This window comes from Apiospora phragmitis (genome assembly GCF_038363925.1).
Source record: "Apiospora phragmitis strain CBS 135458 chromosome Unknown utg000002l:1.0-5516284.0:1.0-5523493.0, whole genome shotgun sequence".
Lineage (NCBI taxonomy): Eukaryota > Fungi > Ascomycota > Sordariomycetes > Amphisphaeriales > Apiosporaceae > Apiospora > Apiospora phragmitis.
The window spans coordinates 241,750-260,974 of NW_027117400.1; the positions used below are offsets into that span (position 1 = coordinate 241,750).

A 19,225-nucleotide genomic window follows, 5' to 3' on the forward strand; every position below is an offset into this window, starting at 1 on the left:
CTTCCTCACGTGCTCTTCGATATCATACAATGAAAGTTTCTCAAGTTCCAGAGCTTGCACTCCTTCTTTCGTCACTAGTAGGGCGTCATATCAGAACTCGCTGACATTGATGACCACGATTAGGCCGTGGCTGGCGGCATCCCTCATCTCGGACTCGCCCGGCTGGCCCAGGAAGTTCTCAAAGCCAGGTAGCTCTCGAATTTCTCGTAAAAGCGTCTCCAGCTCTTTGCCTACGCTGTAACGCTGGTCCGTCGGAGCTTGGTTGGAAAGGGTTGTTTCGTTTCTCACGAAGGCGCTGTCAGATGTGACGATGGGCTGTGCCAGTAGATCTCGGAGATGCTCAAACCGTTCTGAGAGCTGAGGATGTGCGTTTCGTAAATCTTAGGGCATCGGCCCTCATCTCATTGAGGTACGCCGCCAGGACGCCGCGACCCTGTTCGAGAAGCTTTACTGCTGCCAATGGTCCTTTCTCTTCAAAAAGAGCCGTCGCCGCTGCATCGGACGCCAAACCTGCCAGTTGACCCAGAAGCTGCTGTCTGTCTGCATTTCCAAGTGACTTTGAGGTAAGCGTGGGGATGAGCTGTACGGCAAGACTCGAAGCCTCGTGAGCTTCGTGCCAGTTCAGCGATTCCTCCAGAATAGATTTGCCCGCAAGAATACGCCTGAGGGTGAGTGTCCTTGGATCTTCTAGGACATAAGTCAAACAAGCAATGGCTTCCCTGAGACAGTCGGTATCCCCATCAACAGCCCACAATTTGCGTACGAGTCGACGCCCAAGGGAGTAGTTGAAGGTCCCTCTTGTAGGATGAGATGGTGGCGTCGTCTCGATTGCCTGTCTGGCAACAACGATAGCCTCTTCTAAATTGGTCAAACCCTCTACAGCAGCATCCTTTGCCCAAGAAAAGGGATAGGGTGGGATCTAGCAGAGTTCCAAGAGTACTCAGCCATATTCCCTTGTCCGCATGATTGTTGGGAGCCCCCGCGATGGCTTGCCTCATGGCGTGATCTGCTTCTCGAAGATCCGACGTCTCGCCTCTGTCTGTATATCTGTCACCAAGACAGTTTGCAAGACTGTTCAGAATTGACGATCGGCCTATGTGCTGGTCGGCAGTATTGACCGCTGTTGTTATGAATTGAATCGCTTCGTCGAGGTCTCCAGCCGAGTCCGTCCTTGCGTATCTTTGGTGGAGCGTCATGGCAAGATTGTGGAAGATCTTAGGCCGATCCACATGCGTGGTTGGAATCAGATCAGCAGCTCGTCGTCCCGCTTGGATGGCTTCATCAAGATCCGCCATGGCTCCCACACGGGAATGCCTCTCGCGAGGCGAGCCACAGAGTAGGTTGGAATATAGACCTTGGTCTAGGATCTCACCCTTTGGGGTTATCTCAAGAGCCTCTCTTGCACACTCAACTGCTTCGTCCAGGTCACCCATGTCTCCTGTCCGAAAATATCTCTCCTTGAGTTGCTGTCCTACATTGTTCAGGCACGTGGCTCGTTTTGAAGCATCTGGAGCTGCAAGCGCTGCTCGCCGTTCTTCTCGAATCGCTTCGTTGATATCTTCGGGCTCTCCCGTCCATTATACCTTTGCGCGAGCATGATCCCGAGACTGCTGAGAAAGGTGCACCTCTGGGATGGTCATCGGGACAGGTGTTGGCTGCTTGCCTGGTTCTCTGAATTGCCTCTTCAAGGTGACACCTCTCATCTCAACTGACCTACTATACTTGTCGCGAAGCACCTGTCCTAGGGACCCCGAGTATGATGCCTGACTTAACTGGTCTGTGTGGATATCGATCGTCTCCTTGAGTGCATCGACAGCGTCATTGAGATCGGACAACTCTCCCACAAGTGTAAATCTGTGATGGAGTAGTTTCCGGGCATCCCTAGACGGGCTGCTCGTTTTGATTCGTCCGTGCCGATATCGCCCGCTTCTTGGAGTGCCTCGATAGCATCATCGAGGTCCGACCTCTTTTGTCCAGGACATAACGTTGGTAATAATGGTTTCCGAGGAAGAATAGTAGCGTCGCTCTAGTCTCCGGATCTTTGGAGTGCCCATCAACCCCTCTTTCAAGTGTGTCGATTGCACCGTCAAGTTCAGGCTCCGGATTTGCGACGTAAAGGATGGAATCTTCCGTATCATCCTCGAGTCGGACATGTTCGCGAAAGTGATTAAGTGGGCAGCAAAGCGACTTAGTTGGGCTGATCAATTTTTTAGGGAAACGCAGGCTGTGGTAAATCCTTTGACAAACGAAGGCCTAAGAGAGAGAAAACAGCTCTTTGATTACGAGGTTTATGCCTAATGTTCGCGTCTGCCTGCCCTATAACGTGAAGACCATCACACATGAGTACTGCTGCATACAGGTACTTCTGTACATGAGCACACCGACCACTAATAGTTAACGGCGGCGTCCCATTGATTATGTGCTAATTACAGCTCATCCCGATTGTCATCTAAAGCAACTGTCGACGAACTCCCAATTTTGTGATACGTTTCATATTCAAAACTTGACACGTCGTCAACCAACAAGTTCTCCACACTGCAAGACTTCAGTTAATATCTGCTGGAATATTGCCTCGACGCATAGGGATACCAATTCTAAATGTGTAGACAAACTCAGGTTAGCTCCAGTTGGGACTTCGCCTCCGCTATCTGATCACGAGGAACCACGACAGACTCCTCGTCGAGTCTCCAGGCCAGGGCAGACTCTGCCGCCCGCAAGACGTGCCTGTATCCAATGTGAGAGAGGGTGTGTGAGCCCACGGCATTTCGGACTACATCTATGTATCTACTGTTGCACAAGAATTGGGTGGGGGGAAGGAAGGGGACAAAATCGGAAATAATTATACCTCATTGAGCTGTCACCTCACCTCACAGCTCCAGGCAAAGCAATCTAAGTCAGAACATCTCTCTTCATGGCTAGCCCGAAACTCTCGAGATCGACCCTCTGTCTGTACTGCTCCATGAGGGGGAGCTTCGATGTGCCATTGTGTCCTGTAATTGTAGAGAGGCTCATGTGATTAGTACGCGGAGTACTGGATGGATGGCTTTCGTTGCGACTGCTCAAAGAGAATGTTGACAATGTACTCACTCGCCGTCTAGAACCATGGACTCGACCAATTGGCCGTCGCGTGCATCATCGCTGGTTTTCGTCTGAGCCGCACAAGTATAAATCAGCAAAGAGTCCAGTAGGTGTAGGGGGGCTGGGGGCCGGCCTCTCGTCTGGCTTCCTTACAATCACTATGCGCGCCTGGCTCTTGGTTGCTGCTTTAAGGTCAATCGACGAGACTATAGGCGCATATGTACCGCCTGAAAATAACACTTACCTGGATTGAAGGCGTAGACTGCCGAAATACCATCGGGCTGTGATTGTCATCTCAGGTTAGATTGGCTTCTGTGAATGAATCCTGTTCTCACAACGTTGGTCACTCACGTCTAATTCCATGGAGAGGTCCAAGTAATCGGGGTTGGCGGCAGAGCTGGATGGCGACAAGATGCTGGTAATATAGAGTTGTCCCACCAGGCGATTGTCCCTGGCATGCAATCTCTAGCCCTCGATTATGTTGGTGACGACCTTGGACTCTTGATCTTGATCTCCCGACGCCATAATCTTGACGCTCTTTCGAGTCGGGACTGGGGTATCCTTGGGTATGACTCGGAAGGCTAACCCGTCTGCCATCTCCTATACCAGAATGAAGTAGATCAGCCTTTGCTCTGCAATCCGGGTGACGGCCGACAAGATGGGGTAGAGTGGCGGTACCATTCCTATGCTCAAGGGGTGGACGTCCATCAGGCATCCAAAGTCATCGGAATAGCCGTAGAACATAGCGCCTTGTATAGCGGCCCCGGAAACGACCGCTTCGTCGGCTTTTATCGTTGCGTGCTTCTTGCCGAAGAACACTTCAAGTTGGGATCTCAACTTTGCAAGGCTGTCAGCACCGGCCTGGACATTGGACAAGGTCTCGGGAAATAATACTCACCTTGGGTACATGACTGCAGCCACCACTGAAAATAATGTCGTCAATGTCGGCTGGCTTTAACTTTGCGTCATCTGTACCCCATGTCAGTGAGCTCCCAGTCTTGTAGCCCTCGCTTCATTGGAGCTTATCCAATAGTTTCTGGAGAAGCTCTAGAGTCGACTGGAACAGGTCCTTATTGAGTTCCTCGAACTTGGCTAGCGTGAGTGTCTCGTTGAGGTGGAGGCTCTCGTAGAGACTGGGGATCTCGATTTGGGTGGACATTGTGGTACTCAACATCCTTTTCGACGTCTCGACCCCCCGTCGTGGAGTCTTTTCAACGAGTCTGGCGTAATTTCAGCAGCCTGTATGCCGTTCTTACGTTCGATCTTCCTCAGTAAGCTAGATGGGACGTGAATAAGGAAAAGAGGTCAGCCTTTTTCTGGAGTCGGCACAACATGCGGCGAGACTGCGGTTGCTTACTTTTCCGCAACGTGCTCATTTAAATGGCTGCCTCCGACAGGGAGCGATACTGTGTCCAGTATTCGAAGACCCCGTCGTCCACGATCATGACGGTGATCCGCACCTTCTCACCGCCCATATCGTAAACCACGATGTTGCGCTCGCTGTACAAATCGTCCATGCGATACGCCATCGCGGCAGCAATGGGCTCTTTAACAATCCCCACGACAGTGAGCCCAGCCAGAGACGCTGCGGCCCCCATGGGGTTATTATCATTATCAAAATTCTGGAGAGATGCCGGCTTTGCCTGGCCCCGCTCGGGATCAACGTCAAATCCCGGGGCTGCCGCAACGACAGCGTACTTGACCTTCTCGCCAAGGGCCGCTTCCGCGATGCTCTTGAGCCTTCCCATTTATATTCCGACCAGCTCCAGGGGTTTATACGTCCTGAGCCTGCCTGCGATCGTCATCTGCACTGCCACTCTGTCGTTCTCGCCCTCGACGATTTGGTAAGGCAGGTCAAGAATGAGGGACTGCACTTCGGGGCTGGACCACCGGGACTCAAGAAATCTCCAGACGTTGCACACCGTTCGCGTTGGGTTCGCATGCGCGTGATGGAGAGCATCTTCGAAGCAGAATGTGTCAGCGTCTTCACTTGATTTTCTGTGGTAGGTGGTTCAGGAGGGATGCGTACCCTGTCCCACCAATATCTCGGTGTCAGTAAAGGCGACGCAGGCAGGGACGGATGTGTTCCCGTGGCTCTCATTGAAAACTGTGATGTTATTGAAGTCGCCCGTCGTGTGTCCGACCCGGGCGTATGTCTGTTCATGTTCATGTAAGCTCCCGGTTTCCCCAGTAGTACTTCTCCTATTGGGCGTCCGGGTGTTGAACGCCCACGAGGTTGATCATCAGGGTGCGATTTGGCTTACGTTTCCAATATCCTGTAAGCCATGTCAATTATTCAGTCTCGAGCATAACAGAATAGAGGCATCTGAGCAAACTAGGAAGGAAAAGAAATAGACGTACTATGCCAATGATAGGACCGTACTCATCGCTGGTGTCCCAGGATGGAGGTCGTGAGCGGACCAGGAAGGTGACTGTTGCAAGACTTGCAATAATGATCAAGAGAGTGCCCCAGAACTTGGCTCTCTGAGAGTTGCTCATCTTGGACTGACGCACCGCGGTGCCATGCTTGATTGGCTGATCTTTCTGATCAGTAAGAGGTTGCAACATATCCAGATTATCAGTTAATAAATTCTCCGGTCAATTGATGAAGTCAGTGTGCAAAGATGATATGATGAAAAGGGGTGAAAGGTATGTTTCGCTCATGCCGCACATCTTTCAATCATATCGCCCGCCCCAAAAGCCAGATCTCATGGGCAATGTCAACACTCATGCATATTGATACCTGTTTACAACCGATGCTGCCTGGTAATAAGGATGACGTGCCGCACCATTAACGGTAGCTTCGTTGGTGGTGCCAACCAACGACAACTACGGATGAGAGGTAGCCCTCCAGTCGGGTGATTCAGCGACATCTGGCCAGACTTTCGGCCCTAGGCGGGACTTGTACTAGCAGTCTGAATTAACCACGTTGACGTTTCCGAACCACCGAAGTCCTCTCAAATTCCGTCGGCTGATGTAATGAGAAGTGCGCTAAGCATGATTGCCGTGAGGCAAATATAGATGGAGTTGACCCTGACAGGATCCTGATCTCAAGTTTAAAGCTTCATGATCATTGTATATGTGGTTGGTAGCAGTACACCTTAGTATAAGAAACACTTCCCGAAATTTCCCATTTCCCCTCTAGTACGCATAACAACTTCCGCTTTATCTGTCTCCTGCAGCATCTGCTTAAACCGTCCACATGCCGACAAAGGCCGCCAATACCGCCAAGGCCCAGACCGCGGCCGTCTTGGCGCTCAGACCCGATGCGCCGTTCCCCGGTGGTGATGGTGGCGGGGCGGGGCTGCTCACGGTCGGAGGGCTCGGGATGTTCAGGGTCGGTACCGATGGTGTAGGCGGCGGCAGGGGAGCATTGGGCGTTGGCACGTTTGCCGACGGAGCGTTGATGGTCGGCACGTGGGGTGACAGGATGCTTGGGGAAGGAACACTGGGTGAGGGGATACTTGGTGACGGAATGTTTGGCGAAGGGATATTTGGCGTTGGGGGCGTCGGAACAGGCGGAATAACTTGAGGGACCCATACGATGATAATGTCCGCCTCCTCGATCACTGCTGTCGCAGTTGGTGCTGCCAATGTGGCCAATGTGGCAATTTGTACCTCTCTGCGGTTAAGAGGGTTAGTGGTATCATATAGCAATCAAAGACGGGAAAAGTTATGAGAATACACTTACTTCGCTGACGTTATGAGTGATGGGGCGCTCTGATACTGGGCCAGCAAGTATTGGAACCAGCACCGGTGTATAATGGGCGTCGGGGAAGGCAATGGCGACCATGCTGGATGCTTTCTTGGACTCAAAAGTGCAATAGCCAAAAGGTTTTGTTTCCCCTGAACTATTGGAGGCGCAGGAAATAAATAAAGTCTATTGCAGAAGTCTCTTAAGAACTTATACATTCGAAAAATCAGCTTCATAGGGATTGCCACTCGTTTTATGTCGAGAGCGCCAGCTGCGCCGCAGTTGTCCAGCTGGTTATGATCGACCGGAGTATTTCCTTAGTCATCAGCATGTTGTTACTCCGAATCTATAGTACGGTGAACCATAACAGGACTAGCAATGTCTGTCGCTATCGATTTTGAATGGTATCCCTCTTGGTCGGTTAACACGAATGAGGTGTATCCCTGAGCATATTTTTAGGCTTCCTGTAAGTGGTCAACTATGCTGTGCCGTAACTTTTGGCGCAGTTTAGCTCCCACAATCTTCAGATCTGGTCGCCTCGCAGTACCAGCGGAATCCAGAATGCAAAAGAACCCCGGTCAAACCCCCGTATCACGGAGCAATAGCCACCAATCAGAGGAACTCTCTCATCTTTTACTCCCGACGAGCATCAATCTATAAGTCACTTGTATTCAAAGAAGCTTTCGAGCTGGCGGTGTCGACTTAACTGATGGAGGATCCTGAGGAATGGACAATGGCTGCCAAGGCACTGGTGGAGGCCCTGTATGATGAACGTGGCATGGAAGTCCGTCGTGCACCTGACCGAAGTTTTCCTGGCTGAGCCCAGCTAATCAAACCAAAAACGCACAGCCACTATGATTCTTTTTCTCAATACGGCCCAAATGTGTGCGGCGACCAGAAGACTCTACGTCCATCATGAAATCTTCGACGTCTTCTTCGTGGCCCTGGCAAACACGACCAGAACCATGGTTGCCAACCACAGTAAGGTGGTAGGGCCGATTCAGAACGAGAAGCAGTATAACAGGCTCCCTTAAACTGTTGAGATACTCCGAAACGAAGACGACGGCCTGATTCAAACAAAGATGGCTCAATTCGGCAGGGTTTCCATATGGCGCCAGTCATTGCGAATAATCCGTCGCCATAATCCCAAATCGTGCCCGAGGAGTACTTGGGTGAGTATTTGAAAGACCCTACCGGGTTGCTATATAGTTATATGTCTCCTACATCCATTACGCCCATATACAGCAAGATTTCGTTAATTAAAGCTGGCAAATAGCACGTAAGGTGGGATAGCCGTCCAAATCCAAGCTCAGGATAAGGGAGCTGCCCGAACTATTACATATAGCCTAGAAGCTGGTAACGTTTGAATAAACGGATCTGGGAGCTTAGTACGGGCTTGTGCTCTTACATTTGCTTGTTTACCCCAAGTCGATATACATGTACAAATACTAGTTGGTGATGCACCAGCTGCTAGAGTCGTGAGAGTTTTTGTTATTGGCTGCGTCGGCCAGGCAATAGAACACATGCAAAGCCCTTGCTGGTATATCAGGAAGAACAAGTTATGACTTGGAGATCGGCCAAGTGGGAAGATACGCAACTGCAACCTCAGCAACAATGGTAATCTCTCGAGGACGGTGAATGTGAGTGGGATGAAGACTTGGCAAAAACATACTAGGGATGCTCAGGAGATTCAGGGGTTCCACGTGTGCTAACACGTGTACCACGCCGAGAACCTTTCTTTTACCTTTCTTGTGATCAGTAGCATGCATATAATGCCTCACAATAACTAAGTGCATCCATCCTCAGCCGCAGTCACGACGCATGGAAGTCAATAGAGGCGTACTTGATATTGTGCCAAGTTCTGGCTTGCTAAGATCCAAAGCCCGTTGAAGCTAAGCCTTGACGACCCCTACGCCTCAATAGCGCTTTCCACCGTGGGCTGCTCAACACTAGCCTGCTAGCATCTCCCCGGCTCAGCCACGAAAGGGATCTCGCCTTTTCGACGTAGGCACTTCTTGCAACTAAGGTGCAGCACATCATTCAATAGACCGTCAGGCTTCTGGCCAGGCCGTTGCTACCGCTGCAGGGGTTAAGGTCAATAGCCCCCAGTTGCGCTAGCACTGTTTACTGCTCCCCTTTAAGGCTATAGCGCCTGAAAGAGACCAGGAGAATGCGTTGATTGGACTTACTAGAGCACATGGTCAGTAGAAATAATGCCGATGTGGCGTATTCAATCAGACCCTGAAACTCAGTTTTCTCAGCATAGTGGTCTAGACCGGCCATGTTGAATGATCGTGAGGATGGGCTTACCAGGCAGTATAAAGGCCTCTTTCCTTCTTCACGATGAACTGTTCAATCCAATCTTCATCCCATCAGCATTCCTCTCCATCATTCCCCCTTCTTCCTACCATCCCAGTTATCGACCATACAGTTCGCAACGATGAAGAACTCCCTCCTACTCTCAGGTTGCGTGGCCCTCGCCAATGCCCAATCCATCCTTTGGAATGTCGTTGATGCTGCACCGAAGGCGCCAAAGGTCACTGTCCCCAAGGGAGGCAAGCCGGCTGTCGTACACTACGATGGCAACAAAGCCAAAGGCAAGGTCCAATCCTCCATCCATCCGCCGAGACCTGCTGTCACCGCCCATCGCGGCGTACCTGGCCAAGCCGCGCCTCTCCCGACCGCACCCGCAGGCAAGGGAGCGGGAAAATACATTTCGCCCGTCTCCGTTCCGGCCCCTGCATCGACCCTGTACGTTGTCCGTCGGGACGGCTGCGAACCGCAGCCTCTCGGGTCCGGGCCGGTACCGAGCCCGGACACGCCCGACAGCTTTCTCTCGTGGCCGGACTTCGCCAACGCGGCCAACGGTGCCCAGGCTCCCAACAACTACGTCCAGACCTTTGCCAATCTCCAGGCCGCCAACAATGACTACGGATACTTGGGGTTTACCACCTTGACATCGTAAGTATTTCCGACGAAAGCACATGTGACTTCGCCGTCAATTTCGCTCACAATCATTCGATATGCAGCTACGATACGCAAGCCTGCGCTACCGCGTGCGATAACACGAGCGGGTGTTCTGCCATCAACATCTACTTCGAACGAGATCCAAGTCTGGTACGTATGATAATTAACTGCGAAGCTCTTTTGGGGCCCGGTCTGACACATCGGATAGAATCCTGACGACTTCAGCTGTCCCAACCCGGCCAGCACCACGACCATCAAGTGCGTCTTCTGGGGCGGTCCCGTCGACGCGGACAACGCCAAGGACAAGGGAAAGCCGATCAGCCAGTTCCAGGTCGTCATGGCGGGCTCGAACGGCTACGTTAAGAAGAACTTCGGGACTCTCGCGGGTTACACGAGCCCGCTGAACGGCGATGCCGTCAATTACGCCCTCAACGCGCCATCCGACTGCACTGGCGCCAACACCTTCATGGGCGCCAAGACGTTCACGGACGGGCCCTTCGACGCCAGTCTTTGTGCCGCTGCCTGCGAGGCCCAGACCAAGTACAACGTGGAGCACCCGCCGGCCACCGGAGCGCCCCAGACGTGCCAGTTCTTCAACACGTACATGCTGATGAAGAACGGGGTGGCGGAAGCTCAGATCTGTGCCATGGTAAGTTTGCATGCAGCCCGCATAACTAGTTTACCCCTCGTGCTGCTGACGTGTAATATTATTACTCATTGCTTTCACTAACACGCCGCCTTTCTTTTCTTCTCTCTAGTACACCGAATCCGGGACAAGTCGTACTTCACCAACGACGGCCAGTGGCGAGGCAACGACCATTACACCATCACTTGGAGTCTGACATACTCCAACACGACGAACCCGGGCAAGCCAGCGGGCTTGAACACGGACCCCAAGAACTGCGGCGCTTGCGGGAACGTTTGCAGCACCAACTTCCAGTGTGTTTCGGGTGCATGCCAACCAACTGACCTGTGCCAAAAGGTAAATACTTGACCAGCTATGTTTTGCCCCTTGCCTTGCCCTTGCCTACCGCTACTACCGCGTCTTCATGCTGACATCTCACCCACCAGGCCAACGCGAAATTCACCCTCCAAGTCCAAGGCGGCCAGTTCGACAAGTACTACGCCATGGCCAGCAACCCCACTGCCCTGGAGATCAACACGTACTTCGTACAGGACGTGGCCCAAGCCAGCCAATTCCAGCTGGACCGCAGCTCGCAGCACCTGGCCATCCTGCGGCCCAGCGGCGCCGCGGTCCTCTACGCCAACGTCAACCGCGGCGTGACGTCCGGCAGCTTCCCGTACTACTTCGACACCGAGGCCTCCATCGTGCAGAGCTGGCAGTGGCTGCAGTGCCAGATCACGGGGGGGCTGCTCGCCTGCAACGACGGCGGACAGCTGAACACGAACGCGTACAGCGGCAACTTGTTGTACTTGACGAACGGAAATGCTGGGGGCTCCACGAACGTCACCCTCAAGGCCTTGTGCACTAAGGACTCGTCGGATGGTCATCAGTTCGACAGGTTTCTTCGGGAGGTCAACTTCCGCTTTCTTCTTACTTCTCTAGGGATTTGGGTATCGGGATTTTCAGGTTGCTTTTGGGCGTTTTGTATTGGGTTGATATTAACTTGAAGTACTAATAATAATATTATCGTTTTACTATGATGCAGTTCTATGTCTCTATCTCCAGTGCCGTTGGAGCAAGTCCCCCATCCTCCTAGATCTTCTTCGCGCCCGTGACGGCGCCCCAAATGTAGGCCGACCAGCCCCCAAGCAGGAGACAGATCAGAAGGCCGAAGCAGGTCCGGGAGATAAGGCGGTTCCTCGCGCCCTTGGCCTCGTAGAAGACGCGCTTCATCTCGAGCAGCCGCTCGGTCCGGCCGTTGCGCTGCTTCCGGTTCCACTGCAGGGCTCCCAGGTCGACTGAGAAGTAGGCGAAGAGCGCCAGCATGATAGAGACGAACAGCGAGCAGCCGGCGAGCACGAGGTAGAGGATGACGACTTTGTTATAGGAATTGTGGTCCGCGTCTTGGATCACGCCGGCAAGGATGCGGACGATGATGTTGATCCTGGGAAGCGGGTATGGTCAGCAAGTGAGTTTTCGGAAGAGCGAGATAACTACAAAAGAAGAGATAACTAACGAATTGTTCATCATAATCTTCAACGAATACGCAGTACCAAAGTCGGTCTGATGGAAAAGCGAAGTCCGCATGCTGTCGATGATGACCGTTGGACTATACGAGGACACCACGGCGTAAATACCGAAGCCCGCCGCCGTTCCTTGAACCGCACCGGCCCACTGAACAAGGGCCATGGCGATGAACGAGCCCGTGCCGCCAATTACCACTAAGTACGGGAGTCAGTAAGTATAGCGATAGGCCCTCAGGAAAAGGCGGCTGGGCGGGAAGTGGGGTGGCTTACTCAAGGTGACGCGCTGCCCGAACAGGTCGATGCAGACGCCGACGACGGGCACGATGAAGAACCCTGCGTACTGCATCAGGGCCGAGTACCAGCCCGCCGTGACGGCGCTGACCTGGAACCGCTGCTCGGCCATCTCGGTCGCGTTCTGCTTGAACACAACGGCGGTGCTGGTGGTGAAGAGCGAGTAGGCCATGATGGACCAGAAGGCCCAGGGCAGACGGAAGATCTTGCCGACCTCGAGCTTCTTGGCCTTCTGCTTTAGCTTTTCGCCCGTCGCCGGGTCCACGACGTTGCCGAACTTGCCCGCTGACGTGCGCACGAAGCGGAGGTAGAGAGCACAGACGATGTTGGTGAAGATGTTGATGAAGACGGCGATCCAGAAGACCCAGGCAAAGTTGCCGGTGCGCTAACGGAAAGGTAGAGATGTTAGCTTATCAACTCAGTCTTACCCTGAGTCGCTCTCATTCTCCCACTACGGGAGACCAGATTACGTACCACGGCAATAACGTTAGCCGACCCCGTGCCGGCCAGGGCGCCGAGCTTCTGTATCATGAGCTCGAGCCCGAGCGTCGACGCGAAGCCGCCGCTGGGCGCGAACCAAGACGAAAAGACCTGGTACTGCGCGATCTGCGTCGAGATGTCGCCGACGGCGAGCACAATGCGCCCGCCGATCATGAAGGGGAAAGAGCGGGCCTGGGCCGCGCCCGCGACCAGGATCGAGCCGAGCGAGTAGACGAGGTTGCCCCAGAACAGGGCACCCGCGCCGCCGGCGCGGTCCGTCAGCAGGCCCGTGCCGAGGATCAGCAGCGTCGCCATGAAGTCCTCGCTGGCCTCGAGCAGGGCGTAGCGCCGGTTGTCGATGCGCAGCTCGCGCTTCAGGGTCGACTTCATGGCGCCCGTGATGCCGCTGCTCCAGGAGCCGCCGAAGCGGATCAGGCTGACGAGCACGATGGCCGTGACCTTCCAGCTCCAGGGGGGCGGCGGTTTCGAGGCGGCATCGTCGTCTCCTCCGCCGCTTGGTGGTGGGTCGTCTCGGCTGGCTTCGGATCCCGACTCTATGGCGACGGACACGTCTGCTGATTTGCCGTGCTTCTCCTCCGTGTCAGCAATGGGGCTAGACATGACGTTTTCGGGGGATGTAAGGTGAGGCTCGAACAGATGAAACCGAAGAAGGGCCTTGGTGGAAGTGGGAAACAACCTCGCGTATATGTATATATATATATATACGCACGTGGCTCGGGGAAACCGCGGAAGCTGTCAAAGGGGTCCTCGGGTCCTCATTAGCGTGGAAGTTTTTTGATCTGATAAGAATGTCGACAACTTACGATTGATTAGATACCACGTCAAATACTCCACCCTTGGCGGTGTCAAACCCCTGAAAGAGGCCTAGGCTTCTCCACTTGCGGTGACCTTCACGATGATTTCATTGTGGACGTCCTTGATCCAAGCTCTTGGTATTTTGAAAAGACAGGACCGGACGAGCCTGGAATACAGGCCCCCTGGTAGTTTCCTCCGCTCTCGGCTATCCGTCCACGTGTGTACATAGCAATGCCGCTTTAACAAACTCAGTTTGCATACCTTATCCAGCTATGTACGGATACTAGTACTATGGTCGATCGTACTCCCAATCCAATATTGTTATTTGATTACGCGAAATCCAGTCGCGACTGAATCATGTCATCTTCAGCCAGTCGTAGTTGATGTTGCCTTTGCTTACGGCCTCATCCTTCCGCCCCGGCATATACCCATCGAGATAGGCATGCCCGACCAGCTTGAAAGTGCCATCTTCTTCATTGGGGTGCAGGATGTAGGGTGTGCCGCCGTAGTCCACCAAGAGCGCAGCGGCCGTGTCGCCTATTTGGCAGGTTCTTGGTGCGAGGCCTAGGTCGCCGCGATCTGTGACGATGAAGCGCCGAGTCCGACATGACTGGACCAGCTCTCTATAGTACAATACGTCTGCGTCCCCATAGCCATTAATACTGCAGTCCGCCACAACGTCGTCGGAAAGACTGTTGGTGAGCCGCCCGGGGCTTTTCACCAAGCAGTCTAGCATACTCTGGAGGCCTTCCCAGTCCTCCGGCGTGCTGGGCTGGGTCTGGTAGGTCGTGTCTGCGATTAGAACGCGCCCGAGCTGGTGATCATATCTGCCGGCTGGCGCCATGGACTGGATGGTCCTAAGCTGGCAGCCCAGCTGCGCAAGATCGCCAGAGAACATGTCGGGCTCGAACACGGGCGAAATCTGCACGACTTTCCCGAGTACATGTCCGCGAAGCTCCAGGACGTTGGGGTCGCCTAAGTCTCTGGACCAGCTCTGCTCTTCTGCGACCTCTTCGTCGTCGCAGAAAACGACCAAGGCGTGGCCGTCTTGGTCGGTGTCCATCTTTCGATCGAATCGCGGAACCCAGGAAGGCAGAGTCGAGTCGTGCAGCTCGGCCATGCTGTGATGAGATATCCAGCGCGTTATGCACGCCAGCCGGGCATCATCACTTTGGGTCATTCGGGTGGTCATGATGGCGTGGCGGGCTGCATCTCGGAATACCTGTTGGTACGGCTTGGTGTAATCCACGGCTATCAGGGAGGATGTCCCAGCTCCCGCCGTGCCATCATGGCAAAGTCCAAGGACCCCAAAGACGTTATCTCGCAAGTCGGTGCATTGGGTCATCATCGAAATCAAAAAGACGTTATTCAGATCGGGTGGCAGCCCACTGGCAATCCGGAAGCGGAGTCCCCTCATCATGAGAACCACCGTGGCGCCAATGATACCGTCGAACTTGGCCACGAAGCTGATGACCGAGAAGCGGAAAAAGAGTGAGAAGACGACCTGGCATATTTCCAAAAAGTGGATCTCTCCATCACCCAGTATGCAGACGCTGCTGCGGGCCAGAGCGACCTCTTGTACGACCCAGACCCGCCTGAACCATGGGAGACAAAAGAAAGCTGACAGCGCGCTCTTGTCGATCGGGGTTTGTAGTTCACCGTCGCAGTCCGCACCGAGGCCGTCGATCTCTCTGCTCAATGCTCGGATGTCCTCCAGCGCTTTCGAGCACACGGCGTCGCCTTGGCCGAGATAGATGATGTTCCGGCTGGCCTGCGCGTAGATGCGCGCCATGAGCGGCACTTGGTGTGCCCGCTCCGTGATGTCGGTCTGGTTCACACAGACTGCGTCTATCCAGATCACGCGAGCTTGGTCGGATGATGCTGAGATCTGCTCGAGAATGGCGGCCGAGCTGCGCGGGAGCCGCAGTTCTTTCCCGTCGATCAGCACGGTGCGGCATGGTGTTGGATCTCCCCAGCAGTAAGAGATCGTCTCGAATTGCGGACTCTCGTCGAGCGAAACATGCTTTAGCTGGTACGTATGCAGTTCTGCAGCGGAACCCTTTCGAGGTGTGATGTATAATAGCCTAATTACCTGTTCGGACCGGTCAAGGGAAACGTACGAGTATGCCATGCTTTGTGCCAGAGCTTTGGAAGGAGGGATTGATCTCAGGGCGGAGAAGAAGATATCTATGATTTTCAAACTACCTGACACCGAGGAGGAAAGATCTAATTGCCTGGTAGTCTAGCTGATGCCGAGATGTGGAGTCAATAGTTCAACTTTCAAGCGTCTATTCTCAGCTTTCATGCAGCTAGCAGTAGCGCACACATCAGGGAATGCTCTGATTGGTTACACGATAAGGGGATAGCTAAGACGCTTGCCTTCTTGCGCTGGTTCGCCGGGGATCGACCCGACCGGCGTCAAGGTCCGTCTTGGCGTGCGGCGGCGGCGGCGCCGGCGCTGCTCGCGCCATCAGGCGGGGACCGAGCTGTACATCATAATAATACTGCTCGCACTACTGCCTCCTTTGCTTCGCTGGTCTTGGGAACCCACTGACTCTGGACTTTGGACTTCGGCTGCAGCCGCGCCATGAGCTGGGGATGACGACGAGGTGGCCGGGCGCTTCTCCGGAACGAACCGTTCTATCCGAATCCGATCGACTCTCGGCGTTAGTATTACTCTTTTTGGGATAATCGAGATGTCTCAGGAGGGAACATGGGCAACTCCTCGAATAAACGGTGAGTCCATTCCTCTTGAGACACTGGGATAATGAGGAATAAACACTGGAAGAAGAAGGAATAAACCCCAAAAGTCGCTTACCGGGGAGGGCGGACGATGACGACAATGAACTTTGGCAGCACTTTCCGGTTGGCGTTCTTAGAAGCGAGCTCTCACTTCCTCATCCACCACAACGACAAGGTCGATAATCGGCCACGGGATTTGCCGAGGAGGCTGATGGAAAGAATCGAACTACTTTGTTGCGGCCAGGGAGTAACGGATATTTGCGCTGGCTCCTGCAGATCAAGAACCATGAGTAGCTGGAGTTGCATTGACATCGGTTGCCCGGTGAGCTGGAAAGGGGGGGGCAACATGACAATTTGAGCTGTAGGTTGTAAGGCCTAATAAAAGTCGATTTTTTCACCGAACCGGGAACTCACTCGCTTGGTCAATAGGCTGGCCTGTCCGCGTGGGCCGAGTGGGTGAGTCGAAGGTGAGGATGAAAACCCGGTCCGGGTGAAGGGGGACGCCCCTCCCCGGACACCGTGCCCCGGGCACAGGGGTTTTCGTAGGCCCAGGTTGACGGTTCGAGCCCCACCCGGGGCGGCTCGACGACTTCCTGGGCTGAGCTTTTTGGTGTTTTCTTTCCTTCTTTTTTTCCCTCATGTCTTTCTGGGAAAGTGGGCGGAAAGCACTACTTACACAGTTCAATACATTTCTTTCAGCCCCAAGCCCAGACTGTCAACCTTTGGGATGCTTCCAACTTGTGGTTATCTAGTAGGTATCTACCTAGTCACTCATCCAGGGGTTCTTTGGAAGTATGAAGGCAAGCGCCCCTCCATACTCGAAGCAGTCAAATGCAGGAACTTGAGATTGAGAAACCAGCCCTTACAGTCTATGGGTGTTTTGCTGGTGCTAAAGTCAAAGAGTGCCTTGCCTTTAGCCGATTTCTTGTTAAAACCCGGGCAACGAATGAGATATGGTTTGCATTACTCCCGCGTATCAGATTCCCAGTCCCGTACAGCAGACGCTGATCGTTTTATACAAAATAGTCGGGCGTTGCAGTATTAGGCTGAGCTAAAATATAAGCACGTCAGACCGGAATGGCTGCGCGTGCTGGTGTTCGATTTGCCGAATGGGGACGAGAAAGGGGCCGATCGTTTGGAGCAATCACACAACCGTGAAAGGCGACCAGGCTGGGCTAGCCGGGGTAGTAGCTGAGTGTGTAGCCCCGAAGCAATCTTTGATTTTTGAGGTTACTCTACATATTCTAATTGGGGTGGTGTAGCATCGCGCAGTTGGGGTCAGTTGTTGTCTTACCTGCTGTGAATTATTACCACCCTCCATGTACGCATATTTCACCACTTTCCTTCTCATCACACAACGAACGCCAGCAATTTGCGAAGCAAGGTTGCTTAACTAGGGTAAATACATATATAAGTAAACATCTACCCACCTGGCATGAGTAGGATGTAGCCGTGACGACCCAGAGTGATTCCTAGCGGAGTTTGTATGATTATAACCCTCAGCACTGGGTTTCTTTTTGAGACATAATATATTGTGCGTACCCCCGTTCTTTGATCAAGGCGTGAAGGCTCATTGCCCAGTCCAAAGTTACCCTCTTCATATAAGACCATCATAGGTTTCAGTGTTCGAGAAGATGAACAGTTACGGACGAGCCATCCTCATCACCAGCATCCTCTTCTCTATACTGGCTCTTCTCCTTACGGGCGCATGGATATGGGCCCGGCGCATCACCCGGTCCCGCCTGCGCCTTAATGATTACATCATCATAGCAAACTCGGTAAGCGTACCTGAGGCGCAGGGGTTAACGTGATCAGCTTGCTGAACTATTCTGCTCTTCTTTTCAACATGATCAGATCATCACGTTCGCGCTCTGCGTAGCGACCGAGTGGGCGGCCATGAACGCGAGCATCGAGGTGCCGAAAAACGGTTCGGCGGCGAGCGCGCAAGTCGTGTCGTCCCGCAAGTTCATGTGGTCGTTCGAGATCGTCGCGACGTTCGTCATCGGCACCGTCAAGCTCGGCGTCCTGCTCTTCTATCAGCAGGTCTTCGCGACCCAGCCGCGCTTCAACGTCGCGGCCACCGTCCTGCTCGGCCTCTGCGGCGCCTGGACCGTCGTCTTCGTGCTGCTCATCGTCTTCAAGCGCGCCCCCATCAGCAACGAGTGGAACTTGCCCGCCGATTCGCCGTACCGCTGGAACGGGGGAGCCATGTGAACTTGTATGAGCGCGAGTGACATCTTGCTGGATCTCGCCATTCTCACGCTGCCCTTCCCCGTGCTCTCGTCGCTCCAGCTGAGCCGGAAGCGGAAGATACAAGTCGGCGCCATCTTCTGCCTTGGTGCCTTGTAAGTCTGCCCCCTATCTCCGTTATCAATCGCTACTGCCTGATATTGTAGTATTACTAACCTCAGCTCTTCTTACAAGTGTCGCGTTCGGCTCGGCCGTGCGCCTGGTGTGTTTTATAAGGGTGGAACCCATCTACAGGCTCATCGACGGGGATCCCTCTTACAACTACTCCGACTCCGTCACCAACGTGATTGTCTGGTCTATCCTCGAAGCATGCTTCTCCATCATCGTAGCCGATCTTCCGTATGTATCCCTCGGAGACCCGTTTCGGGTTCGGTTCCGGACATCTAGCTGACCATCCGGCATACAGTCTGCTCGCGCCCCTTTTCAAGAAAGGCCAGGGGCTCCGCAGCATAGTGCATTACTTCTCAAGGCACTCTTATGAGAATGTCTCTGATGAGAAAGGCTCCCCGGACCTGCAGCTTGAGAATCTTCATACTGTCCCGCCAATTCATATGTACGACCACGGCCTTGCTCGGTTCGAGAGTGTCTGAACTCTATGCAAGGAGAGGTTCAAGGACCAGCATACATCTGGTCATCGAAAGCGAGACAACATATCAAAATTGAGAGCAAATGGGAATGGACAACCTATGCCGTAACATCTGATGGAATGGTATGCGATCCGGGCTCTCACCGCGACGGAGATATCGGGAGATATAT

The 19,225-nt window shown here is 53.6% G+C and overlaps 9 protein-coding genes across 9 annotated transcripts; 3 read left to right on the top strand and 6 right to left on the bottom strand.

Moving 5' to 3' along the window:
• Positions 1 to 90: 90 nt before the first annotated feature.
• Positions 91 to 1,433, bottom strand: PG994_000965 (uncharacterized protein; the record flags this gene model as incomplete). Its single annotated transcript, XM_066852374.1, has 4 exons — positions 91 to 235; positions 289 to 357; positions 414 to 919; positions 1,119 to 1,433. The coding sequence occupies 4 exons, from the start codon at positions 1,431 to 1,433 to the stop codon at positions 91 to 93; spliced, it is 1,035 nt and encodes a 344-aa protein (XP_066720515.1).
• A 2,110-nt stretch (positions 1,434 to 3,543) lies between these two features.
• Positions 3,544 to 4,237, bottom strand: PG994_000966 (ER Hsp70 chaperone BiP; the record flags this gene model as incomplete). The annotated part of the gene is made up of 4 exons (XM_066852375.1): positions 3,544 to 3,678; positions 3,757 to 3,939; positions 3,977 to 4,088; positions 4,143 to 4,237. The coding sequence occupies 4 exons, from the start codon at positions 4,235 to 4,237 to the stop codon at positions 3,544 to 3,546; spliced, it is 525 nt and encodes a 174-aa protein (XP_066720516.1).
• Positions 4,238 to 4,454: 217 nt separating this feature from the next.
• Positions 4,455 to 4,826, bottom strand: PG994_000967 (glucose-regulated 78 of hsp70 family; the record flags this gene model as incomplete). Its single annotated transcript, XM_066852376.1, has 1 exon — positions 4,455 to 4,826. One exon carries the CDS (start codon positions 4,824 to 4,826, stop codon positions 4,455 to 4,457), a length of 372 nt encoding a protein of 123 aa, XP_066720517.1.
• A 1,454-nt stretch (positions 4,827 to 6,280) lies between these two features.
• PG994_000968 (uncharacterized protein) lies at positions 6,281 to 6,610 on the top strand (the record flags this gene model as incomplete). The annotated part of the gene is made up of 1 exon (XM_066852377.1): positions 6,281 to 6,610. The coding sequence occupies one exon, from the start codon at positions 6,281 to 6,283 to the stop codon at positions 6,608 to 6,610; it is 330 nt and encodes a 109-aa protein (XP_066720518.1).
• A 2,602-nt stretch (positions 6,611 to 9,212) lies between these two features.
• Positions 9,213 to 11,371, top strand: PG994_000969 (uncharacterized protein; the record flags this gene model as incomplete). Its single annotated transcript, XM_066852378.1, has 4 exons — positions 9,213 to 9,733; positions 9,802 to 9,889; positions 9,948 to 10,388; positions 10,811 to 11,371. The coding sequence occupies 4 exons, from the start codon at positions 9,213 to 9,215 to the stop codon at positions 11,369 to 11,371; spliced, it is 1,611 nt and encodes a 536-aa protein (XP_066720519.1).
• An 85-nt stretch (positions 11,372 to 11,456) lies between these two features.
• Positions 11,457 to 13,282, bottom strand: PG994_000970 (uncharacterized protein; the record flags this gene model as incomplete). Its single annotated transcript, XM_066852379.1, has 4 exons — positions 11,457 to 11,808; positions 11,881 to 12,085; positions 12,161 to 12,566; positions 12,656 to 13,282. The coding sequence occupies 4 exons, from the start codon at positions 13,280 to 13,282 to the stop codon at positions 11,457 to 11,459; spliced, it is 1,590 nt and encodes a 529-aa protein (XP_066720520.1).
• Positions 13,283 to 13,832: 550 nt separating this feature from the next.
• PG994_000971 (HET-domain-containing protein) lies at positions 13,833 to 15,608 on the bottom strand (the record flags this gene model as incomplete). The annotated part of the gene is made up of 1 exon (XM_066852380.1): positions 13,833 to 15,608. The coding sequence occupies one exon, from the start codon at positions 15,606 to 15,608 to the stop codon at positions 13,833 to 13,835; it is 1,776 nt and encodes a 591-aa protein (XP_066720521.1).
• A 235-nt stretch (positions 15,609 to 15,843) lies between these two features.
• PG994_000972 (uncharacterized protein) lies at positions 15,844 to 16,066 on the bottom strand (the record flags this gene model as incomplete). Its single annotated transcript, XM_066852381.1, has 2 exons — positions 15,844 to 15,963; positions 15,992 to 16,066. The coding sequence occupies 2 exons, from the start codon at positions 16,064 to 16,066 to the stop codon at positions 15,844 to 15,846; spliced, it is 195 nt and encodes a 64-aa protein (XP_066720522.1).
• A 1,787-nt stretch (positions 16,067 to 17,853) lies between these two features.
• On the top strand, positions 17,854 to 19,059 carry PG994_000973 (uncharacterized protein; the record flags this gene model as incomplete). Its single annotated transcript, XM_066852382.1, has 5 exons — positions 17,854 to 17,997; positions 18,074 to 18,405; positions 18,451 to 18,564; positions 18,704 to 18,808; positions 18,939 to 19,059. 5 exons carry the CDS (start codon positions 17,854 to 17,856, stop codon positions 19,057 to 19,059), a joined length of 816 nt encoding a protein of 271 aa, XP_066720523.1.
• Between the last annotated feature and the right edge of the window lie 166 nt (positions 19,060 to 19,225).